Source organism: Phacochoerus africanus, chromosome 16 (assembly GCF_016906955.1).
Source record: "Phacochoerus africanus isolate WHEZ1 chromosome 16, ROS_Pafr_v1, whole genome shotgun sequence".
Taxonomy (NCBI): Eukaryota; Metazoa; Chordata; class Mammalia; order Artiodactyla; family Suidae; genus Phacochoerus; species Phacochoerus africanus.
Genome location: NC_062559.1, coordinates 2781894 through 2809511, shown reverse-complemented (window position 1 = coordinate 2809511; position 27618 = coordinate 2781894). Strand labels below are relative to the sequence as shown.

Genomic DNA, 27618 nt, shown 5'->3' with positions numbered 1-27618 from the left:
CCTAGCCTGGGAACCTCCATATGCCGAGGGAGCAGCCCTAGAAAAGGCAAAAAGAAAAACAAACGAACAACAACAACAAAAAAAAACCACAGTTGAAAACGAAGACTGTCACCAGAAACAAAGAGAGACATTACATAATAATAAAAGCATCAATTGTCACAAAGTCCTAAATGTGCATGAGCTCGAGAACAGAGCTTGGAAATACGTGCAGCAAGAGAGACAAATGGGGAAAGCGGAGAGGTGCCCAGGCGCCTACACACGTACTGCTGGTGCAGAGACATGGGCTGCACGAATCGCCCACAGGTGACAAGAAAAACCCACTCCCCTCTGGGCTCAGAGGTCCCGACGGGATCAGGGGACTCAGCCAATCAGAGGGCGTTCTCCACTCCCCACCCCTGGCCACTAGTACCGGGTGTGAAAAAGTTCCAGGTGGGTTCCTGGTGGTAGGTGTGAGTGTAAAAGGCTTGTGGTTCACAGCTGCGCGTGGGCCATGCAGGTGAGCTGACGCCGAGCCTGGCACGCAGGTGCCCTGGAGGCGGTCTGTCTTCTTACAGGTGCAGGTATCGCCTCCTTCGGTGAGGTCCCAGGGCACCCCACACCCAGGCTCCTCGTGGCCCTTCCCCCCTTTGGGCGCGAACCTCTGAGCAGAGAATCACAGTGACCCTGAGTAGGTGGCGGCTCCGTTCTTAACGTTCAGAAGTGTCACACGGCACCCTCTGTACCCAAGAAGGAAATTCGTTACCAAAGCACACTGACGAAATTGCCATTTGCTAAATTACAATTTCCCAAATTGTCCTTATTGCAAAAAGGAAGCGTTCCATTAGCAGACTGAATTGCTTGTCTGCAAAACTGAAGACACGGCAAAAGCAAAGTAACTGCAGCCCCAGGGACGCATCCCTAGCCTGTACTCAGCCATGAGCTTTATTTACACCTATTTTGAAAGAGCCACTGAGTATTTAAAAGTAGAAGCCGTTGCAAGGTTTCTTGTTAAACCCCCGTTTAAGCGATTTAAGCTCAGCTCTGATTTTAAAAAAAAAATAAAACAAACAAACAAAAAAAAAAACACAGAGGAATAGGAAGTCTTTGCGAATGAAAAGCAGAACAAGAGCCGTTTGTCCCAGAATGAGTGACGGGAGAGGCGGAGGGCTGGCGAGGTCACCGATTAGAGGTTGCTCACATCTGAGGGAGCCAGGCCACCCGGCACCAGCGATAGGAGCCGCTAAGGACAATTAATTCCACAGGCAGAAATCAGACCGACTGGTAACTCGTGATCAAGAGCCGCACACGTGCAGCTGGATGTACAACTGAATTACTTTATCAGAAAGTGCTGGAACTTATCCTAAGGGAAAAGAAGAAAGGTATAGTAAGTGTAACTGTCTTGAGCGGCGAAGATATTTGTTGAAGCTTTGTTTCTGATACTGAAAAACCGGAGGCCATCTATAAACGTCCCATGATGAGACAGGCTAAGAAACACACGCACACACACCTTTGCCCAGGACATGGTTGAAAATGTATGTTTCTTATCCTGAATGACATTTACCCGGGATTGTTGGGAGGACGGAGTAAGCTGAGAACCAAGAACAGGATTTCAAGTATAATTGAGTCCAAGGAGTAAAATCTTGGCTGTAAACTGACTCGCCTGAGTTACACACATGAAAGGATCTGGTTGTGCAGGTCCTGAAATGCAATCCATGACTGGCCCTGGGTGGGGGGATTATAGATGATTTTTACGTTCCTTTTATGTCTTAGTTCCTTACGTGACCATGAGTTACGTAATTATCCACACACGTGACAATTTTAGGGCGACTCATCAGGGCATGTCCTCCTTCGAACAGCCTCAAGTTCTTTATTAAATTCTCGATTCCAATGAAGTGCTCACGACTGGAGATGGTGAGCGTATTTCACAGGCTTCTGGCCGTCTGTGCGTCTTTGTGGCGTCGTCCAGCGTTTAGCCACACTGCTGCTGAAACCTGGTCCAGGTCCCTACGTGGCCAACCACCTTCCCCCCTTAGCCTGGCAGATGTTCGCGCTGAACAGAAACCCCCTCCGTCGTCCCTCCCGCCCTCTCCCCATCCTGCAGCCCGACCTCCTCCACCTCCAGGACCCGTGCTCCTGAGCTGGATGGCAGTGCCCCCCCCCAAGACCCGCTGAGACCCTCACAGCTTCCTTCTGCCTCCCCGGGAATTCCAGACCCCTTCCCTATGAGGCAGCTGGACCAGACTCATACCCAGGCAGCCTCTGTCTTCTCTGTGCTGCCACTGTCACCCACTTTATCCCTTGGGGCCCTGTCTCAGACGCCCCCCCCCAAGCTCCCCCCCAAGCCTGGCTGAAAAACAGGATGTCACTTTTTTTCCACTTTTCTTCTTTCTTGTGAATCTTGATCAGGGACGCACAGCGAACGTCTTTTTTGGTTTTAAAGATATTTTTTGCCAAGAGCCACAGGGCAAGTGACGAGGGAGGCACTGACAGAGTGGCTGTCCCCAGGCTGTGACCCTCGCTCATCTCTGAGGCAGGCCTCCCCTTTGGTTTGAGCACTGGGGCCTCTGCCACCGCCACCGCTAGGCACCGGTGAGGGCAAGACGGGACCCCTGCTCCCTACATACCTTGCCGGGCACGCGGCAGCAGCTGGGCTGTGCTCCCTGAGACCTTCTGGGAGGGTGGCTCACCCCCAGGGGTCACAGGACGCCCCCCCTCCAGCTGCACCCGGTCCAGGGGACGGAGGGGAGAGAAGGCAGGGTTGATAGGGACGGAGCAGGCAGAGGTGGTTGTAGCCGCCTCAAAGGGGGGGTCACAGATACCGAGGGAAACCTGCCAGGAGCCCACTGGCGGTTCAGGAGAGCCATCAGCACAAGGCAGGCTTGCTTCGCTGGTGGAGGTAGGAGAACTGCCTCGGGTCACGGGGGTCGGGGATGGGAGGAGGGCTGCATTCAGATTCAGACCCAGGGCAGGAGTCTGAGGACCGCCTCTCAGCTGATTTGAACACACACCTGACCCGATGCTAAGGAGGCGCTGCGACTCCCAGAAAGGAAGAGGCGGCCCTTTCCGACCCCCCCTCCTCTTGGAGGATAAAACTGCCGCCCACGGGACCCTCAGGGCATCCTCAGGGCCGAGCGTCCGTGCCTGCCCGCTTGCGCCTCTCACAAGCGTCCTATCCTAATAAATCTGCCTCGTGCCCATCACTTCGTCTCTCGCTGAATTCCTTCTGCGCGGAGACATGAAGAACCCGAACCTCAGGGAGTCCAGACACAGGGTGAGGGATTCTCATTTAAAACGGTGGGTTCAAGTCCCAGTCTGGGTTTAGGCCGGGTTCGAGTCCCAATCTGCGTTCCGGCTGGGTTCCGGCCGTCAGTGCCGTCAGTTTCAGAGTGAGCCCCTCCCTCTACCCAGAGTGCCCGGGTCGCAGCTGCCCTCCAGTCCCCAAGCTGAGCCCTGTCCACTGGGTGCGGCCTGGCTCCCCAGACTCTTCATGCTGCTCCTGGCCTCGGCCCCTCCAGGCCTCCAGACTGTGGCCAGTCGGATCACCTCCCAAGGCAAACTGTGAACTCCCGGGACGGGACACAAACACGGCGCATCCAGCGCCACCTCCGCTCAGCCGGACCCTCAGCTGCAGGCCACTGCTCGACGTGACTCGGGCAGGCACACGTGGGTCAGGGCGCCGTGCGGAGCGTGACAGCAGCACCCACCCGTGGGGTCCGCGCCAGAGCATGGCAGCTCCCAAAGTGGCTTATAAGTTATCTTAGGTACTGCTTTGTAATCCGTGTCCTTCAGATGCTGTGGTGACAACAGTACAGTCTTTGGCATTCCCTGCAAGGACACGGCAAGTGGCCACAAACACATCTGCTCCTGGGCAGAGTCTGCTTTGTTACACATGTCACAGCAAAGCACCTAGGAAAAAAACAGCTTGAGCTTGAATGTGAACTTGAACACGATGTACGGATGAGGGTTAAACTGAAGCTGCGGTAACGGGGCCATGAAAGCTAACTGACAGGGAGATGCTCAGCTCTCTCCTGAAACCTGTGCCCCCACCCCCCGCCGACAGTGTCACCTCCCGTCCACACCCTCTGCTGCTGCAACCGGCAGAGACTAAGAAGGGGCTCAGGAAGGCACTTTGTCTTAAGAGACGACCCAGAAGTTGCCCGCCACACGTCTGCTCACATCCCATCAGCCCCGTGAACGCACCTGGGCGCAGGGGGCCTGGAAAACATTGTCAGGGGCCACCTAAAATTCAGGGGGTCCTGATGCTAAATTTCCATTTTTAGGGAGTTCCCATTGTGGCTCAGCAGTAGGGAACCCCACTGGTAGCTGTGAGGATGAGGGTTCGATCCCTAGTCCCTCACAGTAGGTTAAGGATCTGGCGTTGCCGTGAGCTATGGTGTAGGTCACAGATGCAGCTTGGATCTGGCGTGGCTGTGGCTGTAGTGCAGGCCGCCGGCTGCAGCTCCGATTCCACCCCTAGCCTAGGAACCTCCATATGCTGCGGGTGTGATCCAGATAAAAAAATAAATAAATTTCCATTTTTATGTATCTTCTAACATACATGAGATATTAGTCCAGCAATACACGTATAACTTATGCCTCCACTACCACATGTATCTGGAGCGGAAGCTCACCCTGGTTTAACCAACAGGAACATGCGATGACGAAAGGTCGGCTCGGGAGGACCCTGCTTTGGGAAAGGCCCTGGGGTCCTCCTCACTTGCTACGAGTGGTGACAACCCCCCCCCCATAAAAAGGTCTGCAGACGTCAGCTCAGAGGATAAAGGCAAATCCACTTGCGTGACCCTCGGGGTTCAGCCCAACCAACTCCCCCACTTCGTCATCACTCTCCCACCCCCCAGCCCGGCTCAGACGTTTGGAGCTCATGCCCCCTTTGCTGTGTGACAGGCTGGAGCCCCTCAGCCCTGGGGGCCTCGTGTGTGAACCTCTGCGAGGAAGCCTAGCACACACAGAGCAGCCCTGGCTCCTCCTGTCAGCGCAGTCCTGTCCCCGAGCCTCGGGTCCCGGGGCCTGCGAGGCTCTTGGGATGGGGACGTTACCCCGCATGATCTGGGTGGTCCCGAGAAACCACCAGGGTCCTCAAAGTGGGGGGGGGTAGAAAAGTCAGAGGAGGGGACGCGGGGACAGAGCAGGGGCCGGGCTGCTACAGGCAGGGGCCTCGACCGGGAGCGGAGAGAGGATTCTCCCCACAGCCTCCGAAGGAACACGGCCTTCAGGGCCTTGAGTTTAACTGCCTGAAGCCCATCCCCCAGAATTCCAAGGTCAACACGGTTGTCCTACGCCGTTAAGCATGAGGGTCTGCTACCACAGCCCTAGGTCCTTCTCTCCAGCTCCTGAGCTCCTACAGGACTTCCCTGTCTAGAAGCCTGGGCCTCTGTATACAGTGTATACAGCAGGTGCTCAACGAAGGCTTGTGGGATGCCAACAACGGGGGGTGGTGGGGAGGGCAGCAACTGCCGGCTCAGACAGAGCTGAACGTGACCCCCTGCTCAGCCACTCGTGATGTGCAATGGCTTTGAGCAAATTTCTTTTTTTTCTTTCTTTCTTTTTTTTTTTTTTTGTCTTTTTAAGGCCCCATGGAGGTTCCCACGCTAGGGGTCAAATCGGATCTGTAGCCACCAGCCTACACCACAGCCACAGCGACGCCGGATCCACACTGAGTCTGCGACCTACACCACAGCTCACAGCAACGCCAGATCCTTAACCCACCGAGCGAGGCCAGGGATCGAACCCACAACCTCGTGGTTCCTAGTCAGATTCGTTAACCACTGCGCCACAACGGGAACTCCAGAGCCAATGTCTTCGTTTGCCAGATAACAGATGTCACCTGTCTTTCAGGGGTTTGTGAAGGTTAAATGACAGAGGCCACACTGGGCACGTGTATTTGGACAAGAAGCAAGGACAGCAGGGCTGCGAGGGAGGCACGATGAGCCCCCCCCCGGCCCCCGAACAGGGGGCCGAAGACACTGCGCGGCCCTCCCACCCCGACTCCACCTCCCGCTGCCCTCAGCTCCCCGCAGAGACCCCATTCTCAGCCTCGTGCCCGCCCCCTCCCACTTCCCTGGGCCTTGGCAAGACCTGGCTGTCATGGGACGTGTCGTGCCTGGCTGTCCCCAGGGGAGCGCCCACTCCCACAGACCTCAGTCCACGCCTCTGTCTTCGCTTCCCGGGGTGGCTCAGGCCGGGTGACGAGAAACGACAGTCCTGGAGGCAGCGAGGCGTCAGCCCCTTTCAGCTGCTGGGGCTCCCGGGTGCCTCGGCGTTGCTGGCTGGCAGCGGTGTCAGTCCCCTCCGCCCCCATCACGGCGGGGCTTCTCCGCGTCTTCTGTCTGGCCTCTGTCCCTCGTCTCACGGGGACACAGCAGTCATGCTGGGTGAAGGGCCAGCCCTCCTCTGGCGCGACCTTTTCCTGACTTACCACAGCTGCGGTGACCCAGTTCGCCAAATAAGGCTGCATTCGGAGGTCCCAGAGAGGACGTGACTCAGGGAGACACTGTCCAAGCCAGCAGCCCTCCTTGCCGCAGCCACCTACCACCCTGAGTCACGTCCCCACCCCCTGAGGACACGGGGCTCCCGCACATCTCAAACCTGCCTCAGCAGCTTTGTCCTACACCGCGGACCCATCCCTCCTCCCCGCCACGCAAGCCACCCAATCCCAGGGCCGCCCTGCGGCTCTGTCTGATCAGCACCTGCTGTCCCTCTGAAACCTCCCATGTGACCGGTCCCCTCTCAGCCTGTGTGCCAGGTAAGCAATGTGGAGGTGCTGGGGGGGCGGTGCCAGGGGAGAGAGCGGAGATCCCACGTGTGGAGCCGATGTGGCGCTCGGCACGGTTCCCCCGCCTGGGAGGGCAGGAGCGCCTGTCCCTGCCTGGCTTCCTCTCTCCGTCCTTGTCCACCTGTCCAAGCAGCCCCTCAGCACCGACACCCAACTGCTCTCTCCTTGGCTCAGTCCTCCCTGTCCCTTAACTCCTCCTGCAACCACTGAAACTGCCCGTGGGCACTGCCCGGCGCCCACCCACCCCTGCTGCCCGGGGCCTCTTCCTCCAGGGCACCCTCCTGGAGATGAAGCAAATCCTGCCACCCACCCCGCCCAGCCTCTGCAGGGCTCTTCAGAGAATCACCCACACGCTCTCCCTCTCTCTCTCCTTCTCTTACTGGAATCCTCCTTCAGCTTTCAAATTCGTGTCTCCCTCATTTTTAAAACGAAAGGAAACGAGAGTTCCTACTGTGTCGAAATGGGTTAAGTCCAACTGCAGCAGCTCAGGTCCCTGTGAACGTGCAGGTTCAATCCCCAGCCTGGCGAGGTGGGTTAAAGGACCCAGCACTGCTGCAGCTGCAGCTGCAATGTGGGTCACAGCTGTGACGTGGATTCAATCCCTGGCCCGGGAACTTCCATATGTCATGGGGGCAGCTGGGAAAAACAATGCACTAATTTATTTGAAGACAGAGGCTGGGGAAGGTGTTGCTAGTGAACTCAATCTTATTCTAAAATAAGGGAACATTATTAAGTACAATCTAGAATCAACAAATTAGTATGGGTAATATATATAATTGTAGTACATAAACATATACTATGTATTATAATGCATATATAATTAGATCATATATTAAAATACAAACTAGCAGAGAGGTTTACGAATGAGTCTGCTTGGCTGGTAAGTGGGAGACTTGAGGAATTTAAAAAGAGAAAGAAGATGAAGAAAGGAAGGCCCTCCAGATGGTGTCCTCTGCCCCCGAGCTGCCCGGCCCCAGGCCCCGCGGCCCAGACCACGGCACCCTTCCCACCTGAGCTCGTCTTTGTCTCTGCTGACTCCTCCCCGGAACACAGCTCCCTGGATTTCTTTCTTTCTTTCTTTTTCTTTTTTTCCTTTTTTTTTTTTTTTTTTTTGTCCTTAACATGCATCACCTCAAGAATCTGCACGCTCAGGGGCCCCGCTAATCTCTGCATCGTCCCATTTCCTGTACGTGCGGCCACAGGGGGCACCTCCCTGGGCTTATGGCCCACATGGCAGTTCCTGTTCTGGACCTGCCATCCCTGTGCCCGCTGCGGCCTCCTGCCTCCACGCCAGGGCCGCCGAGGCGCCCGCCCCACCCCGGGCACTCTGTCCTGGCCCACCTGCCAGCCCTCTGGGGGCCACTGGCAGTGGCTCTGCGACTGGCTCGCCAACCACCTTCCACATCCACGGGTTGGTCTCTCAGCTACTCCCGAGGCTTCTCTTCCCTCCCTGGGTGACCGACTCAGGGAGGGACAGTCTGGTCGCCCTGGGCTCCTCCTACCGCGTCAGGTTCTGCCGACGCATCGCTGGTGGCTCTGGACTCGGGCTGCCCAGCAGCTCCACTGAGGGGCCGGGTGCCAGGATGGAGACAGCAGAGGCCATGGTGACCACGGGGCACACGACCCATGTGGGAGGGAGACGGAGAGCTAAACGATCCTCTTTTTTTTCTTTCTCCCAAAGGATGGTTCTCGCAGAACACGTTGGCTCAATGCAGCCCGAATGGAGACATCCCGGTGACCAGGCAGCTGGAGGTGCCTCCCGGGACGGCTGCAGCCACGTCGCTCAGGCCCCAGCGCGCCCCTCCTCCTTCTCGGCTCACTCGCCTCCTTCCCTCCCTCTTGCTGGCATAACACTTAGCCACGAAGCCCTACGAGGAAGCTAAGACACTCCTGGCTCGCAGGAATGCCACCCTGCTGCCAACGCTGCGACACACACCCTTCACGGCCCCTGGGTATAACTGGAATCAAAAAGTCAGACGACAGCGAGCGCTCGTGAGGAGGAAGAGAACCCAGAAGCTTCCTGCGCCGCCGCTGGGGATGGAAAAGGGTCCGGCTGCGTAGAGGACAGCCCAACAGCTCCACAAACAACTCAAGGCAGAGCTAGCAGGTGGCCAGCAGGTCCAGCCCCAGCAGGTCCACCCGAGAGATGTGAAAACACGTCCACGCAGGAACTCACACACATGCGCTTCTGTGGAAGCATCACTTATCGGAGCCAACAGTGGACACAACAGCATCCGTCCGCTACGACTAGATAAACAAAGTCTGGTGTTTCCAGATAATGGCACATCCTTCAGCCATAAAGAGGAAGGATGCAGCTCTGGTACCGGGTACAGTGCGGAAGAACCTTGAAAACACTGTGCTGGCGACAGCCAGGCACAAAAGACGACATAGACTGGATCCGTCTATTCCTATGAAATTCCAAAACAGGAAAATCTATAGAAACAGAAAAGAGAGGCATTCCCCCTGTGGCGCAAGGGGTTGGGTCGTGTCTCTGGAGCACTGGGACTCAGGTTCAATCCCGGGCCCTGCACAGTGGGTTACGGAGCTGGCGTTGCTGCAGCTGCGGCATAGTTCAAAACTGCAGCTGGGATCTGATCCCTGGCCTGGGAACTCCACATGCCACTTGGCAGCCAAAAATGAATAAAAGGAGAGGGAGAGACTGGGATTAGGAGCCGTCTCAGGCTTGGGAGTGGAGGCTGGGAGAGTGGGGTGAGGGGCGGATAAGGGAAACTCTAAGGCACACAGAGCTTCCTCGTGGGGTGCTGAAAACGTCCTGACATCGACCGCGGTGATGGCTGCACAACTCTGTGGATATACTAAGAGCGACTGTGTACTTCAACGGGTGAGTTACACGGTTTGCGAATGCTGTCTCAATAAAGTTGTTAGAAAGTGCTGACACAGTCTCTGCTGATGGACTTCATAGCTTCAAAGGCTTGGTGCCACCATATGATCCTACCTGCACTTTTTTTTTAAACACACATATATGCATAGGAAAAATATCTGGAAATACATACCCCCAAAAGTTACGGTGAGCATCTCTAGGTGGTGGGATTATGGATTTTTGGGGGGGTTGGGGGGTCAGGGCCACACCTGCAGCATGTGGAAATTCCCAGGCTCTTGGTCAAATCGGAGGTGGAGCTGCTGGCCGACACCACAGCCACAGCAAGGACGGATCTGAGCCGTGTCTGCGACCTACACCACAGCTCTCAGCAACACCAGATCCTTGATTCACTGAGCTAGGCCACGGATCGAACCCCCATCCTCATCCGTACTAGTCAAGTTCGGTATGGCGGAGCCACAATGGGAACTCATGGATTTTTTTTTTAAGTATATTTTCCTGGAGTTCCCATTGTGGCTCAGTGGAAATGAACCTGGCTAGTATGCATAAGGACACCGGTTCCACCCGGGCCTCGCTCAGTATGTCAAATGTCCAGCTTTGCCTCCAGCTGCAGTATAGGTTGCAGTCTCAGCTCAGATCCGGCACTGCTATGGCTATGGCATAGGCTGGCGGCTGTAGCTCCAGCTCGACCTCTAGCCTGGGAACTTCCACATGCTGCACAGGTGGCACTAAAAAGCAAATAAAACATAAAATAACGTAACATAAATTTTCCCATATTTTCTGAATGTTCTACAATAAGCATGTGATGTTTTTGTCTTAAAAAATAATATACTTGGAGTTTCCTGGTGGTGCAATGGGTTAAGGACCTGGAGTTATCACTGCTGTGGTTCTGGTTACAGCTGTGGCGTGGTTTCCATCCATGGCCTGGGAACTTCCACATGCCTTGGGCACGGCCACAAAGCAAAACAAAACCAAATAATATAATCATCTACCCTATTTTTAAAAATAGTCATTGTAAATGGTTATTCACGCTCTAATTAAAAGAACAGTAGGAAGACAGACTCAGGGCAGCAGACTGCTCACTCCATGATGTCCCAGAGCCCTTAGAGAAACCCTCGCACCCTGCCTACGATCCTACAACTCGTCTGTGTCCAAAAGAGCAACCGAGGCTTGTGGTGACGCCCACTGCCATGCCCTGACCTTGGTGAGTGACTTGGGGAGGAGGTGAGGCACTGGTTTGGGTTTGTAGGTGACAGTACGCTCTCCTTGTGTGAGAGCATATCTGCCACCAATACGCAGTGATACCATTAAGGAGTAAATGGTACCCTCCCGAACACCTTCCCCAGGCACTAACCTCGCAGCCACTGATCGGGCTGGAGACAACAGATCCCGCTGTGTCCCACACTCTCAGGGAAGCTGCGTCAATCACAGCCTCCCTGGAGATAAGGGCGTTTCGAACACTCAGCGCACTGGGCTATGGTTCCTGACGTCGAGCCTGTGGTCTCCAAGAGAGGAATGTGCGAATTCTTCCGCTGTCAATCTCCTAGACGGACCTCATCCACGGGGCCAGACTCCACGGGCCCTTAGGCCAACCACCACCCCAGGGACGCAGTGACAAATGCTACAGAGGCTGAGGCCATAGAGACAGCCCTCAGCAGGGACCCGAGAGAACGCAGCCCACAGGCGTCCCTCCCACCTTCCCACAGGTCCACGGGGCCTGTGCGTGGCCCCTGGAGGCTGCTGTCCACAAAGTCTCAGTACAGACGCGAGAAGTGATGGAGAGTCAGAGGCTGGGCTGCATCACCAGCGGCTTCAGGAAAGAGGAAAAGGTGGCTAAGTGAATACAGACCTTAACACACCAATTAGCCAACGGAATTGACAGCCCTTTTCCACGCAGCAGACAGACAGCACAGGAACCCGTGTTTTTACGAGGCGTGTACTTGGGCACATGGAGGATTAAAACGGAAAGAAATCGGAATAGTCAGCAAGGCCAAGCAGAACGGCAGGAGGAAAAACGGTGAAGAAAACCATTCTAGATCCCAGCAGACAGACACACCGATTTCCGACTGTCAGGAATCCCTGCATACAGCAGCTCGGTACCAAGTAAAGAGCGGTCACCTCGGCTTACTTGGCCTCCTGTACCTGAACAGACCAGGTTCTGAAAGCACATGTGCCAGAGAGAAGCTTCCTGCATTTGCTGGTGCTTCCCAGTGGGATCCATGACTCGCCTACATTCCAGGGGTAAGGCCGTGCTGTACGTGCGTGTCCTTGAGGCTAACAGCTTGGTTCGTATCAGGGCCTCTCAGCCCGTGTGCGCAGGACTTGAGGCCGATGGAGGGCAGGGGAGACCCAGCACAGGCTGATGGCTGAGGAAGGAATGGCTCTGGCCATACAGCACCCCACTCTATGGAGGTATCATCGTTTATCTAACCATAGCTGGGCAGCTTTTTCTGTTCTGGCGGCCACCCAGTTCCAATGTTACTGTGACAGTCTGTGCATGTTCACACACACACACACACACCCCTATCTTCATGCACCTGGATTCCTTGACGTCAAAATTGCTTTGAACAAAGTGTATGGTGCCGACCGGGACAGAGGAAAGCCTGGCGCTGCTCACCCGGAGGCAGAGCAGAGGATGGGGGCCCCTCTCCAGCCACTCTTGCTTTGTCTGGTCATGCTCGAGAAAGGAAAACAAGTCCCATTATTAGCCAGGGCTGTCTTGATGGAACATGATCGTTTGTGAGAGTAATTTCTGCTTATAATCCACAGAGATGACACTCTTTTAATTCATGCTTGAATCATAAAAGATGGGGTTAAATTCCTGCTGGCGTCATGGACAGCAGTAGGACATCTACACAACCAGGGTGTGTTTGGCTGGTAAGGCAGAGGTGACAGGGAAACCAGTACTGATCCTGGGGCAACAGTAACACACTAAAAAGGCAAATGCCTTTTTTTTTTTTTAATTTTTAAATTTTTTTCGGCCACTCCCTGCCATTGTGGACGATCCCGGGCCAGGGATCAAACCTGTGCCACAGCAGCAACCTGAGCCACAGGAGTGACAACGCCGGATCCTTAACCCACTGCGCCACAAGGGAACTCCACGGCAAATGTCTTCGCACAGCGCTGCCTGACCAGTCACCTAATGGATCACCCTTGGGGGCCAGGAGAGTGAGCCATCCACTGCAGGCATGGCTTTTCCTTGTAGTCTCCTGATGGCCGTCGCAAATTCATGTGAATTCCCACCCCATCAGCCCCTAAAAATGAAGTCTGAGAAATGTTGATACCTCAGGAAGGTTTTTTCCAACCTTCTGCCATAAAAACCACAAACCCTGATGTACGATGCCACACAATGCGGTACTTGACACCGCCTAAGCCTGTGAGCTCTCTTGACCCTATTAGAGCACAGACTTCCTCTCACCTGCAGAGAGAAGAGGCCGCACACTTGCTCTACTGTCTTTCCAGGACATCTTAAATATCTTACTCAACAAAATGTGGGTTTCCAGGTGGCACAGGGCCTGCCCTGCTATTTAGATGGTGTGACCATGGGGCAAACAGGATATAAATACATTACATCAACAAGATAAAACAGCGTTCTATTTTTTCCTAAGTGGTTCTGATGGTTTGTTTCCCACTGAAAGACAATTCGAAACGAGAAGAAACGATTTTATGAATGACGATTTCATCATTTACATTTTCTTAAGCATTTTATGTCAGAAAAGTTTTCTGAACCACGCTGGTGGCAGAAAAGCATAAAAGCACCCTTAACACCACCTACATCCTTGCACGCAGCATACACAGCTCTCATCTCCGAGCCCTCGCTCCCTGCCAGCACCTGCTGGTCGCTGCGCACACGAACCCGCTTTGCATGAGCAGGTGTGGCCACCACTGAGACAGCCGACAAGGAGCAGAGGTCAGAGCATCTTCAGGGCACAGGCGGCTGCAGAGTGACCAAGTGGAGCGGCCGCACGGGAGAGGCTTGCCAACCGCCACGCCTGGGTGAGGGTCCGGCGACCTAGCTGTTCGGCCGCCGGACTCCAGGCCCGCGGCTGCCAATCCCTGGAAATCGCCCTCTCTCCGCGGTCCGCCGGGAACCTGCGCGGGGCGCCTCCCACCCGGGGCCCCTGATGCTCTCGGCCGACCCCTGCCTGCCGTCGGTCCGGCCCCCGCCCCCGCCCCGTCCGGCCGCGCCCAGTTCCAGCCCCCGTCCCGGGCCGGGAACAGCCAGTCCGCCGCCGGCCGTCCGCGCTCCCGAGCCAGTGCGCCGAGCTCGGGGCGGCGGTGGCGTGTGATGACGTCATATGGGCCGCCCGCCCACGATTGGCCGCGGCCGCCTCACCAGACCGTGAGCGGCCGTGCGCGCGGCCGGGGCGGGGCGCGCATGGGCCACGCCCCCGAGAGCGCGGGCGGGGTGGCGGGCCCGGCCGGGGTCACGTGAGCAGCGGTATCACCGCCCGCCTTATAAGCTGCGCCGCGCGTGGACGGCCGCGGGCTCAACTCCAGGCGTTCTGGGCCGCGACTCTCCTCGGCGACGTCCTCCCCCGGCGAGCCCGCGGGCGGGCGCCCCTTGGCCAGGTACGAGGGTGCGGCAAGGGGAACTGGGCCGGGAGCGGTGGGGAGCCCTGGGGACGGGATGTCGAGGTCCTGGCGCCTCCACTCCCAGCAGCCGCCCCTCTGGACGGCCTTCCATTGGGGTCCTCAGCACCCACCCTCGGGCCTGGGTGCGCCCCCTGACTCCAGCCCCAGCCGCGGGGTGGGGGACTGCATCCCCGACATCAGGTGGGCTCTGCCAGGGCTGTTCTCCGTCCGGGACGACCCCAGCAACTTGTCCTGGGGCGGCCTGCCGCTGGCTGGCCTCTGCCTCCTGCAGACGGACGGATTCTGAAAAACTTTTGGACTGTACCGGCCAGAACTTCAGGGCTCATACAAGGAGGTACTGCAGCGGGATCACCCAGGTGTACCTAACACCTGGCTGTGGCTGCAGCCTGTGCATCACCCAGGGGCCGGGTGTGGACAGGGTCCCTGCAGCCCCTCCCCCGCAGTACTTGCCCGTGGGCTACCCTGTGCGGCTGACTCCCTGAGACTCGGGGGTTTTCCTGGCCAGTGAACGTGCCCAGAGCCATGTCTCTGGGCCTCTCTGAACCTGCCCTGTCCTTTGGAAGTGAACTTGATCGGGATTCCCTCTCCCCACCCCCGTTTTCCTTCTAGGAGAGCCTGTCAGGTGTGGCTGATGCCCAGACTGGACGACCACCTCTGGAGCTGTCCCTGTGTTAAGGGCACGAACCACAGAGGCCACCCCAGGGCCAGTGCCAGAGGGCAGGAGGCCAAGGTGGGGGAGATGATCAGCTCCTCTGTGTCAGGCCCCTCTCTGCTGGTGGCCCACGGTGCCCAGGGCCCTGACCCCTCTCATGCGCCTCAGAGCACTGGCATGGGGAGCCATGGTGGCAGCGGCCACACCAACAGCTGGCACCACCACCTGCTGCAGAGGAGCCTGGTGCTGTTCTCGGTGGGGGTCGTGCTGGCCCTGGTGCTGAACCTGCTGCAGGTCCAGAGGAATGTCACCCTGTTCCCCGAGGAGGTTATCGCCACCATCTTCTCCTCAGCCTGGTGGGTCCCTCCCTGCTGTGGGACGGCCGCTGGTGAGTAGAAACAAACGACGTCTGTCTGGTTAAAAACGGTTTTCAGCCTGTGGGAACCAGTTGTTTGAAAATGGAACCATCCACAGAGGAGACTGTGCATCCCAGCGACTGCGTTTGGGGAGGGGGCTTGGAGGCTGGAGGAGGCCCGGTGGTGGAGATGGCGGGGCGGTCACTGGCTGCTTCTCGCCCGCTCGTGCCAGGCTGGCCGGGCCCTTCCCTCTTCCTGACCCGGCCCTGAGGCCAGTGCCAGGGGAGCCCCGCAGCTGTCATCCTAACCAGCTGCCCGGATTGGCCGCGGGCAGGACTGGTGAGCGGCGGGGCTGGAGTGCCATTGGCTGCCCCGGGGAACACGCTACCGGCCCGGTAACTGAAAACAAACCGTCACGTGGGCCCAGTGGGCAGAGCTGCTGCCCCAGCCCAGCGGCCTCCTGCTCTTCCTTTTTCGGAACGGCCCAGTGAACGTGGCCAGAGCCCGGCCTTGCCCCCGCCGCTGGGCTCCGGGATGATGGAAAAGGAAGTCTCTGTTTAGAGTTTGGACAGGAGCCACCCTGGCCAGACCCAGTCGTGACCCCGGGGCGGCAGTCTGCTGTGGACAGGTGGACTGGCTGTTTGGAGTAGAGTTGCTCAGTTATTTGGCTGGTTTTATAAAAACGGCTCAGAAGGTCACTCAGTTCTTCCAGTCACAGAGCGTTTGCTGTGGGCGAATTAATGGATGAATGGACACCTGCCGGGTGCTCTCTGTGGCCTCCGCCTGCCTGGCTGTAAAGCACACGGAGTGTCCGGAGCAGACACTCCCGTCGGGCAGCCTCCTGCGGGAGGGAGCCCTTCTGTTTGCGTTGTAGCTCCCCTCTGTGAACTGCTGACCTCGTGGGCTCTGATCTTTCTTCTTTTTTCTTCTTTTTTTGGCCGCGGTGCGTAGCCGCTTGATGTGGGGTCTCGGTTCCCAGACCAGGGACTGAACCCCGGCTGCAGCGGTGAAAGCGCCACGTCGGCCCCACGGGCCACCAGGGAACGAGCGCCCTGCCTCCTGTCCCGTAGGCTGTGCTTCCTTTGGTCCTTTCAGCAGTGCTCTGCTTCAGCGCCACTGCACAGAGGCGGGAACTGAATCAGAGAGGTGAAGCTCCCGTGTCTGCAGGGGCACAGCGGAGTGACAGGTCCCCGTTCGCAACCCTGCCTATACTGCCCCCTGGAGTCTGGGTGTGTCCCCTGCACCCTGGAAAGGGGCGTCTTCTCAGCAGGCTCACTTCAAACTGCAAGGAGGCAGTGGGCTTGGAGTGGAGGTTGTGTCCTAGGCGGGATGCCTCATGACGGGGACACTATGGTGATGAAGCAGCGAGTGGAAGGTTTTTCTCTTTGTTCTCAGAAACACCGGCTGCTGTTTTGTTTTTCTAACCCCTTTAAGTTCATGGCTCTACATCCTTTTGGAGAAACGTCTCTTTCTGTTCACATTTGGCACAGTAGTTTCTTTGAATCAAAAGCTTGATCTTTAAAACCACTGAACCATTTTAGTTTAGGCTTGATTTGCAATTGAAGCTTCAAGGAATCCCAGGCATATCTGAAACACAACTTCTCATACCTTACTCACTTTGTTTTTAAACCATCCGTCAAGGGCATAAGGGGGGAAATTCCATAGTACATTTTCACTTATTTAGCTTTTAACCTTAAAGGGCAAGATGCAGTTATAGTGACTTGAGTCACAGAATGGTTGGGGTTCATTTTTCAAAATGCAAAAGCAGAACTGGATAAAATGTAATGTGAAATTGAAACTGAAACTTTTTCATTGAATGCTGGGCCACAGTGTGTTTCTGCCTGCCTCTCTGTTCAGGAACCTGAAATGGTTCCGTCTTTGCTGGGACGGCAGGTGCTGCACGCTCACGAGCCTCAGCAGCAGGGTGACCTCACGAGGGCCCTGGCACCACACCCTCTTCTCTCCTGCTCTTCCTTCCTTCCTTCGACTTCTCTCTGGAGCGCCACGCTTCCCCCGTCTGAGGTCTCTGTGAAGCCCCATGGCTGAGGACAGCCTCACTGTTCTGAACACACTACACGCTCCCTCCTCAGGCTTCTCGGTCCATAATCCTCATCATCTTTCGCTTGAGGAAACAAACACGAGGCGTCCGGTTCCCTCCTTTCCCACGCGATGCCCCGCTCAGGGCCTGGGCTCCGGGACCGTCGGGCGTGGCTGCCCCGGGACCCCGACCCACCACAGCCCATGCGCGGGGGCTCCTGCGGAAAATGCAGGAACCCCTAACAGGGCAGTGCTGCCTCCGGGGACGGCGGCGAAGGCAGATCCACAGAGAGGTGGCTTCATCAGTGTGGGTCGTGATCGATGGCAGGCCGTGCTGTGGCCTCCGGGCCCTCGTGGAAGCCCCCTCTGCACTGAGATGGAGCGACACCGATGCAGGCCGAAGGCCGACTGCACAGGCGCTGCAGGGTCCTGCACGCGCTAAGTAGCCCCTGCTCCGTTCCTGCTATGGGGCAAACCAAACTGCAACTTTGTTTTAAATTTTTATTGTTTATACTCAAGGAGGATAAAAATGTAAAATTAGTTTTAATTGAAATATCACATTGTAGCCCTGAAGTCAGGAGTGTCTGACCAGCATGTTAATAATTGCCGCAGGGCCATCACCCCACGTCGAGGCCGTTTCTCTAACCCTGCTGTCTGCCCTTCTTTCACAGCTGTCGTGGGCTTGCTCTACCCCTGCATCGACAGCCACCTTGGAGAACCGCACAAGTTTAAGAGGGAGTGGGCCAGTGTGATGCGCTGTGTAGCGGTTTTCGTTGGCATCAACCACGCCAGTGCTGTATCCTTGAGTGGGTGTGTGGTCCAGAGCAGCTTCTGGCGTTACACGTTGAATGTTTCATTACTCGTGTGTGTGTGTGTGGCCATGCCAAAAAAGCTCTGGGGCCAGTGCCAGCTACAGTTCTTGTGTACCACAGTTATAAGCAAAGCCACAAACAACGGTGACAACGCCAGATCCTTAACCCCTGGTGCCACAAGAGACCTCCTTAATGGGTATATGTTATCTCGTGAGCAGTTGAACAGTCTTCTGGGAGTATTATTTTTAAGCACGTTGCTCAGTTTTCTTAGTTTGTTTTGTAAATGCCGTTGCATTTCTACCTAGCGTCTTCCCACCGTGAAGCCCTGCGCTGGTGGACCAGGGAGAAGTGGCCAGGGGGTCACTCTTCGTGGGGCCACTTCTTCGGAGACCCCAGAAGGCCCAGGCCAGCCCGCAGCGCTGGCCCTGGAAGAGGGGTCTTGGTTGAAGCTGGCCGCAGGGTGAAGTTTGCCAACCCCGGTGGCGTGCGTTACACGGAACACACGGCCTGTCTGTACTCAGTGCGTTTTTCAGGAAGACAGCCATGGTTTACCGGGTCTCAAAAGATGTGCGGCTTCTTTAGCACAGCTGGAGTATGTTTTTAAGAGTTACTCTTTCTGAAATCGGCTCCACCCTGACTTTAACGCTAAGGGTCAAGGGAACCGCGAGAGGTCTGGGCTCCGACGGGGGTGTGGTGCTGGAAGCCGCTGTGCCTCCACCAGCAGGAAACGTGCTGTGCTGAGCGCCGTCTGTCGAGGGTCTTCCCCCGGAGGTGGGCGCTCCATTCCAACTACCAGTCAAACGCGAAGTACAAGTGGGGCCACACCTGACTTACTTGCCAAGTATGTTGCTTTGTGGTTGAAGTACCAGCAGAATTTATATGTAGCTCTCAGAAAAGGGATCTGGAAAGTCAAGTTTGGGCCCAGAGGTCCTCGAGCAGGTTCCAGGCCATCGTGGTCACGGTGACCCTGCACCCAGGAGATGGTTTCTGCAGCTCACTGAGCAGTTTCTACGGACGGAGGCTCACCCGGTGCTTGGGGTTTTCTGGGGTTTGACCATTTAAAAAATCATGAAACTTTTCCTTAACTTTGCATCACCAGAAATTGGACTTTGCCAATAACGTTCAGCTCTCCTTGACGCTGGCAGCCCTGTCCTTGGGCCTGTGGTGGACATTTGACCGCTCAAGGAGCGGCCTCGGGCTCGGGCTCACCATCGCCGTCCTCGCCACGCTGATCACGCAGCTGCTGGTGTACAACGGGGTCTATCAGTAAGTGTGCCCGCGCCCTGCCCCGTCGGGAAGCCGTCGCTCAGCTTTTGTTTCCAGTACCCACGGAGCCGGGATGGCACGTTTTCCCCGTACATGTGTGCCTGAAATTCAGGCACGGCATTCTCGGAAACGCTGCTGGTGGCTGATGTCACGGGAAGGGAGACCTCGCCGCTGCCGCCAGGGTGCACCGGGCGCACAGCGTGCCCGCCGCAGAGCCACCACTCAGGCTCGTGTCTTCCTCTCTCGCAGGTACACGTCCCCGGACTTCCTCTACATCCGCTCCTGGCTCCCGTGTATTTTCTTCTCGGGAGGCGTGACAGTGGGAAACATAGGACGACAGCTGGCCATGGTACGTGAAATGTCACCTCCACCCCGACTGGAGTGTTTATTTATTTACTTAATTTATTTATTTACTTATTGGCTGCAAGCACCACATGCAGAATTTACCAGGCCAGGGATGGAATCCAAGCCATAGAGGTGACAACCCCAGGTCCTTAATCTGCTGGGCCACCAGGGAGCTCCTGGCTATAGCTTGATGGGTCTGGTTACCACAGTGCGTTACAGTCGTGTTGATAAACGTCTGGTTGAGACGCAGGAGCACCAATTACTCAGAAGAGTGCATATTTTTTAAAAAGCAGGTCTAATACCCAGGTAATTTCTTTGCTAAATTATAAAGATTCAGAGATTTGTAAACCCACAGAGAATGCCAGCAAGGAGCCAGAGGTCGCCTTACACTGCAGATCAATCAGCGGCTTTTCTGCGCCGCAGCTCCTGTGATAAGGGGGAAAGTCAGCGCAGCCGCTGAATGAATGACTTACGACGCGTTTCCTCCCCGCCTTCAGGTGGGAGTGGGTGATGCTGGGGCAAAGGGCGCCGGGCCAGGCCCTATGAGAGTGCGGACGGGGGCCGGGAGGGTGCGCCCAGCTCCCTTGGGCTGGGGGGCCCCCGGCCTGGCCATGGCCCTGTCTTAGGGTGAAAGAGAAACAGCGCCCCCCCGCCCCCGCACAGCTCTTTGCTGGGAGCCGGAGAGGCAGACAAAGCCAGGGTAACTTCGCGTTCTTGGGGGAGTCAAAGCCCGGTGCCTCGGCACTCCGATGACAGCGGGACACGCGGACGTGTAGCTGCTCCTGCAGGTGGACTTTTGACTCGGAGGCGGAAATGAAACAAGTGAACGCGAGAAACCAGTCTCGTGGGGGCCGTTTCCCTCAGAGGCACATCCTGGGTTTTCTCAGAGCGTTGTCTTGGTCCCTCACGAGCTGTGTTCAAAGACAGCTGCTGCCCGCCCGTGAGAGCCGAACTGAGGGTGACGGGCAGTCTCACAGAAAGAGAAGTAACTCCGAAGAGAGAGAACTTGCCTCCTTTTGGTTCACCCTTCACGTGGGCTCCTTCGTAGTTTTCTGCAGGTCTGCTGCCAAGGCAGAAAGACTCCGTTGAGACAGTGGCTTCTGGTCCACTCATGAGAGTCAGGGCCTGGCTCTCGACACTCCCTGCGGCTCGTGCGCTGCGCCCCCGGGCCTGATGTGTTGGCTCAGAGGAGCGTGAGGCAACGCCACGATTGCTTCTTGCTTTGAGGGTTTTGTTTCAGGGCCGTGCCGTCGGGGATTCCTAGTGAAGCTTTCAGGTTAACCTGTCTTCGACCACCACGACCATGTGGAGAGTTAAAACTGAAAACATTCACGCAGTTGGTTATTCTTCCGGGTGGGGGAGCTGATGCCCCGAAACATTTTTTATTTTTCATTTATTTATTTATTTGGCTTTTTGTCTTTTTAGAGCCACACCCGCGGCATATGGAGGTTCCCAGGCCAGGGGTCTCATCGGAGCTGGAGCTGCCAACCTACACCACAGCCACAGCAACGCGGGATCTGAGCCGGGTCTGAGACCTACACCACAGCTCACGGTAACGCCGGATCCTTAACCACTGCGCGAGGCCAGGGATCGAACCCACAACCTCATGGATCCTAGTCGGATTCGTTAACCACTGCACCACGACGGGAACTCCACTCCGAAACATTTTTGCCGGCGGTTTTGGAGCCAGTTTTGGTACACTGGTGTCTCGATAGAGGGAAGAACGTCCCATCGCACACAAGGAGACGTCTCGCCAGAGCAGCCGTCACACCGCTGGCGACAGCCTTCCACCCTTGTCTCGGACACTTTCCTTTCTTTGCAAAGATGGAAGTTTCAAACGGAACCGAAAACATGAGCGTTGGCACGGCCGTGAGCCCCCTCATAGTCGGGTGGGTCCCTTGTGTCCTGGAACGGGGGCTGAGTGCCAGCCCCTTCCCGGGCTCTGGGCCTGGCCCGCCTCCCCACCCCCGGCCCTGAAACTCCGAGTCTGTGCTGCGGGGTCCCAGCGGCAGGGGGAGCGAGCAGACCCGGCAGCGGTGTGCAGCTGGCAGGCCCCGTTCGGCCCCGAGAGCAGCCGCAGCTGCCTTCCTGCCCCCCCCGCTGGCCGCGCCGCCGGGCCCAGGTCCTTGCACCAGACGGAGGAGCACGTGGCCACTGCCGGCTGCTCCACGGAAGGACACAAGCGAGGCCTTTTTCTCCGGGTTTCCAAACCCAGCGGAGGGCATGTCACAGGGTGAATAAAGGCGAAACCATCCCGGCTCCTGTCACAGCCGTTTACGCCAGAAGAAGTCGGGTGGGTGGCTGCGGGGCTGACGGAGGCCCGAGAAGGAGGAGCCGGGCTCAGCAGTCTTGATGGCTGGGCCAGCCGGCCTGGCAGAGCCGCAGCCCTCGCTCCCGTCGTGAGGACGGGGGAGAGGGGCCCCAGGTGCTGAGTGCTGAGCAGCGGAACTGCAGGTGGGTTTGGGGTTTTCTCCTGTGTTGCATTTGTAAAATTTACAGTGAAAACATACAGTTGACCCCTGAAGAACACGGGGGCTGTGGCACCGACCCTCTGAGCAGTGGAAAATCCCAGTGTGACGAATGTATGTCAGCTGTCCCTATCCTCAGAGCCAGCCAACCCCCGACCATACTTGCGTAGCATTTACTTCTGAAAAATTCCGATGCAAGTGGGCCGTGGGGTTCAAACCCACAGTTGTACAAGGCTCCAGTGCGCCTTCATAACCAAAAGCCCTCGGGGTGACAGCAGCTCCGAGCTTCGGTTCAGTCTCGGGCGGGTGGACCCACCACCACCCCCTGTTGAGATTATTCACTGGGGGGCCACTGCAGGACTGGTTCCTCGGCCTCTGCACGGTGCTGCCAGCTTCCTGGGAGCAAGGCCCGGGCCTTGGATGCAGATGACAAGGAAACAGCAGATTGGCCACCCCCAGGGCTCCCAGCCTCGTCCCTGTGCTGGTCTCCCTCCCGAGTCTTCTGCCTTTTTGTTCCTCTTTTTTTCCATCCCGTGAAGGCTGTGTAAACGAATCTCCTGAAAACAGTGGACAGTCTTAGAAAAAGTCCCCTGTGTCCAGCAGGAGTTGAGTAGCCCTCACCTGCAGTTCCGGTAACTTTTGAACCTACGGCCTCACGCTCTTATCAAGTGCTCCATCCACTTGGGCCTGAACTGAAGGTGTGGCCTCCTCGCCATTGCCATGGGCTGAAAGCTGGCCTTCAAAAATGTGCTGTTGCAGCAGCAGAGAGATAAGTACGTGAAGCCAGAATTGGAGTTTTCATGAGACTATTGGAAGCGTAGGAAATCATACTTGCTTCAGATTACGTCAGGGCTGAAGAATGAAAAATACACCTATGATAAGACTTGTTTGAGAAAACTGTGGGGCCCTCTCCGCATGACACTGCCTGCCCCTACCTAACGGTAGCGTCTCCTGGGACCTTTTGTTGGGTGTGTGGGCGGGCTCCCCCCACCTGTCCCCCAGGCAGTAGCAGCAGCAGTTAGGAGGCTGGAGCAAGGGCCCTGCAGTAACAGGAGCTGCAGGTGTGGCTTTGACCCTGTGCACCTGCCAGGTTGGGGCCCTGGACTACCCACTGCTCAGGTCCCAGTCCTGCTGGGACTCTGGCACTTGAGCCAAAGTGTCTTGAGCCAGGGGCACTGGGGCACATGCATGGTACACACTGCCCCTCATGGTTTTGTATTCGTGTCTCAGAATTGTTGCCTTTGTGTTGACTCTCTCACCTCCATCCGGTGGAGTCTTGAAAGTTGAGGTTGTGACAAAGTCACACCTTGCCAGACTCTGTCTTGTCCAAGAAAATTTTCTTCGAGGGCAAAACCAATACTTTGTTTTTAAAGGAGTTAGAATTCTTAACTCAAGTCCTTATTTTATTTTTTTTCTTCACAGAAATGGGAAAAAAAAATGAACCTCTTATTTATAAAAGTGCACTTAACTCTTTGCTCAAAATTTAAACACTCATTTCTATTCTTAAAACCTAGGAAATGGCTCAGGGCCTTAGAAATGAGATTGGTTGCCTGCTGAAGGTCCCGGGGGGCACGGGCCCCTCCCTGGCCGTGGGCCCTTGGACAGGGTGGAGCTGGCAAAGGTTTTTAGGGGCTGCTGTCCCAGAATGAGTTTTTGGCTTAAAACTGACAGCTTCAGCAGGAAGGCTTTGTGCTGGGATGTGACCAGAGTGAGGACTGGAGGGGGGCGCTGGGGGGCACTGACGGCAGCTGGCCAAGTGCAGGGACACTCAGCTCTGGGTCCCGCTCCTGGGCGTCTCTCCCTCGCCCCCTTGAAGAGAAGGGTGGGCACTGGCAGGGTCGCCACGCCCAAGACCTGCAGGCCGGCTCTGCCTGAGTGCTCAACGGGTCAAGTGGCCTGTTCGCTGTGGTGTTTTTGGTCAGCCTGCCTGTTTAAAAGAACATGACGAGCCCGTAGGGGCACTTTATGGAATCTGTATTTGGTGCTAGTTGGAGCGTCAAGTCTTTTCTCAGAAAAAGCAAGGCTTCCCACGGCCACAGCGAGGACTGGCCCTGCTCCCCAGGGCCCAGGACACCTGGTCACAGCTGCTTCCCCGGCAGGTGGCCCTGACTTCGCTCTTCCTGTTTGCGGTTCAACGGCTGCTGGGAGTAATGACGGTACTTCTGTTTTGAGGGCTGATTTTTACTTGGCACCTGCCGCACCCAAGGTGCCGGGCTGGACGTTCCTATCGTCGGCGAAGGGCGTCCTGAACAGCACTTTGGTGGAGGGACCGTGTCAGTGCACTGAGTGCAGAGCGGATTGGAGCCGGGCGTCTGGGGCACTGGGGTCTCGGGCTCCCGCTGCCGGGCTGCCCTCTGGGTGAGGTCAGGGTGCGCGCCGGGCGCCGGCTCCCGCAGGAGGCCTCTTGCCAGCCAGGTCTGCTGCCCTCGGGAGCTCTGATGGGGTCAGTGCGCCGGACTGGCTCCCATCCAGGGAGGCAGTGGTCTCCTGTCTGGCTGTCACACCGGACCCCGGTTCCAGGGTTCTGTCCGTCGCATCACGGGTCGGTCCTGCCTCCCGTTTGTGCTCCTGGTTTTCTCCAGGTGGTGTTTGTCCAGGAACATTTCTTGTCCTCATTTAGCCGTTGGTCAGGCTTTCAGGCCATCAGGTCTTCCAAGTCTGAGTGCTCCTGGGGGGCCGGTCAGGAGGGGCCCCACGGCTCTGAGACCAGAGCTCCTCGTCTGGAAGCCCAGCTGCCCGGACGCGGAACAAGAAACAAGGGGATAGGCTCAGGGCTCAGGGCAGCAGCTCTGACCGCAGGAGGGTCACCTGACCTTGCACGGCCCCTCTGCTGGGACGTCCATCCTCTGCAGAGCAGCCACCTGGAGAGCGGGGACAAGCGCAGGGCCCGTGAGGAGGAAGGTGTGAGCTGGGAGGCTCTGTTGGTTAAGGCAGCGCTGTTGCTGGGCATCCGTTTGCTCCCCTCCACGTGGCCTTCTCCCCAGAGTGCAGGTGGGTGAGTTGTTCTGGAGAAACCAGATAGGAATTTGGTTGACGGCAGAATCCGCCCCTTCTTCAGATAAACAGGCAGCTTTCTGCACAGAGACTGTGGCTCACGTGCGGCTCCATCCCTGTGCGGCTCGGGAAGAGGCCGTCTGCTGGGCGAGGGGCCCCGGGCCGGGCTCCAGGATTCTCCCCTCCATCCCCTGGTCCCTGCAGAGGGACCTTTCACCTCTCACTTTTTGGTGAAGAGGCCTCACTGCTAATTAGAATACGTGTACATTTCCTGCTAATTTCTTCTTTGTCCGTGCAGGGTGGTTCTGAAAAGCCACACAGCGACTGAGTCTTCAGACCCGCCGATCCTGCCGCAAGGCCGGGGCGGGGAGGCTGTGCTTCGGGACTGTGCCCACGGCGGCCTGTCTGCCTCCTCATCTCCTTAGATCGGGCTGACTGCAAGGGACTCCTGGACAAAACGTGGCCTGCTCAGAGTAGCCAGGCGGAAAGAAGGACCACCGCGTGGGGCCGCGGCCCCGCTGCCACCGCCACCGCCGCCGGGGCGCCTGCTCTGGAGCCACCGTGCGCAGAGCACAGGGTCCCGAGGATTTGGTTTCCTTTGTTATTAAAAGCAAGTCGCCATATTTCAAAGCCTTGACCTCCAGCCTCACTACCAGCTCGGGGCCGTCTCGGCGCCCAGGGGGTAGCACGACGGTGCTTTTACAAGGAGGAGGTGTGGTCCGATAGGAAGCTGACTCATCCACGAGACTGTGGGACAGGGTTGTGTCAAAAAGAGAGGGCGGCGGCGGCGGCCAGCACAGCGCGGTCACCCATCTGTAGCGCAGCGCACGACCTGGCTCTTCATTCCCGCGAGGTGACAATCTTCCTGAGAGCAGAGGCCACGCGCGGTCATCGTTCTGCACTGTGATTTGTTGGGGTTTTCCCTCCGTGTTTGTGAAGTTTATCCAGAATCCCGAATCGTCCGGGAGGGAGCACCTGTCCGCCGCATGTCTGTCCTCACCAAACTCGGGTGTTTCTTTGCAACTCAGAACAGGAAGGACGGCTTTTTTCCACAGCCCCATGGGGTTTGCAATCTGTGATTGCCTTGTAAAAAGAAGAGTGCGTGTGTCACTGCATTAAACATCGGGTGTTTCTAAATCCTCCAAGCCGTGGTGAGCACAATGTATTCAGTGACTGGCACAGACCACGTGAGACCCGGGTTGCAAGTCCTGGGTCTTCAACTTCAAGTGCAATGTCTATGAAAACCAATCTGAGCCTTGTATTCTCTTAAATATTTATTTTCTTTTTTTAACATATGAGGTGTTCCAGAGGGTTCTCCATTTCAGTGCTGCATGGAGGCGAAATTCAGCAATAATTTCTTTCGGTTGTGAAGTTGCTTTGTTGTGCCCTCCACTGAGCCCTGGGCCTTTGAAATACTCCAGTTTTGTGGGTTTAGGACACTCGTCATTTTTACTTACAAATTTACCTTTTTGTATTTTGCAGTTTAAATGTTTTGGTTGTTTTCAGTTCTGTGTAAGTGGCTTGATGAGAAGACTCCTCTAGAGCAGCAGCCGGTGGTCAGCGGGACGGGACACGGGGGCTCTGGCGGCAGCTGGCCACTTGAGGGATGGGCCTTGTTGCGGTTTGGTTTGGTTTTGAGGAAGATATCCTGGGGTCAATTACAGGTTACCGTAGCGAATTTGTTTTAGGGGAACTGGGTTTAAAAGAAAATGGGATCACTCTGCACTTTGCAGAGACCCCTTCTCCATTTTCTGCAAACGAAAATGATGAGCTCCGTGAAACGCCTTTTCAATGACAATGTCAGCATTTTATGAAAAACCAGAAGTTGTCAGGCGAAAGCAGTCATTGGTCCTTTCAAATGTACTTGATCGCACACAAACAAGAAGTATTTTCTTCTCTTAAACTGGAAATCTGTATCTTTAGAAATAATGTAGCCAAAAGACGTGAACTGAAGAATTCTGTTGCCAAGACTTTATAGCAAGTATGTGAACCAAAGTGATCTGAGCTTGTAAAAATGTAAAAGAGGATGAACGCGGCAAAATTTGCACTATCAGATTTGAACATCCAGTGAGATTCACACTCATACTAAGTTTTCAGCATTGTGTTCTTTTGCATTCTTTTTTTACTTTTATTAAAGGTTCAAAACCACCATTGTATTTATGGGCTTTTCTTTGAAGACACGGGAGGGGAGTGTTCTCTGTGTAGGATGTTTGATTTGGGGTGGAAAAGTATGTTATGGCGCTTCAAAATATACTGAGTACAACCTCTTGGGAAAGACGTTTTTTCATCGTGGTGGACATGAGCCTGTTTAACCTCCCTGTCCCCTCCCACTGACACTGGGAAGCGAGAGGGGACATCTTCCTGGGCCTTGCTCTGCCCCTTCCCAGGAATGCTGTCCTCCAGGAATGAGAGGGCTGCTCCTCGTTTGTTCTCCAGGCTTGGGGTGGGAGAGGGAGGGACTGCACTCCCAGCAAACAGAGT

At 56.2% G+C, this 27618-nt stretch overlaps 2 protein-coding genes across 2 annotated transcripts; one reads left to right on the top strand and one right to left on the bottom strand.

Moving 5' to 3' along the window:
* Positions 1-3254: 3254 nt before the first annotated feature.
* Positions 3255-6532, bottom strand: LOC125117710 (uncharacterized). The gene is made up of 2 exons (XM_047763769.1): positions 6137-6532; positions 3255-3885 (listed from the first exon to the last, which is right to left on the bottom strand). The coding sequence occupies exons 1-2, from the start codon at positions 6452-6454 to the stop codon at positions 3601-3603; spliced, it is 603 nt and encodes a 200-aa protein (XP_047619725.1). The 5' UTR covers positions 6455-6532; the 3' UTR covers positions 3255-3600.
* A 7534-nt stretch (positions 6533-14066) lies between these two features.
* INSIG1 (insulin induced gene 1) lies at positions 14067-27286 on the top strand. The gene is made up of 6 exons (XM_047763176.1): positions 14067-14183; positions 14817-15247; positions 17924-18048; positions 19164-19330; positions 19580-19679; positions 25436-27286. The coding sequence occupies exons 2-6, from the start codon at positions 14839-14841 to the stop codon at positions 25463-25465; spliced, it is 831 nt and encodes a 276-aa protein (XP_047619132.1). The 5' UTR covers positions 14067-14183; positions 14817-14838; the 3' UTR covers positions 25466-27286.
* Positions 27287-27618: the final 332 nt, after the last annotated feature.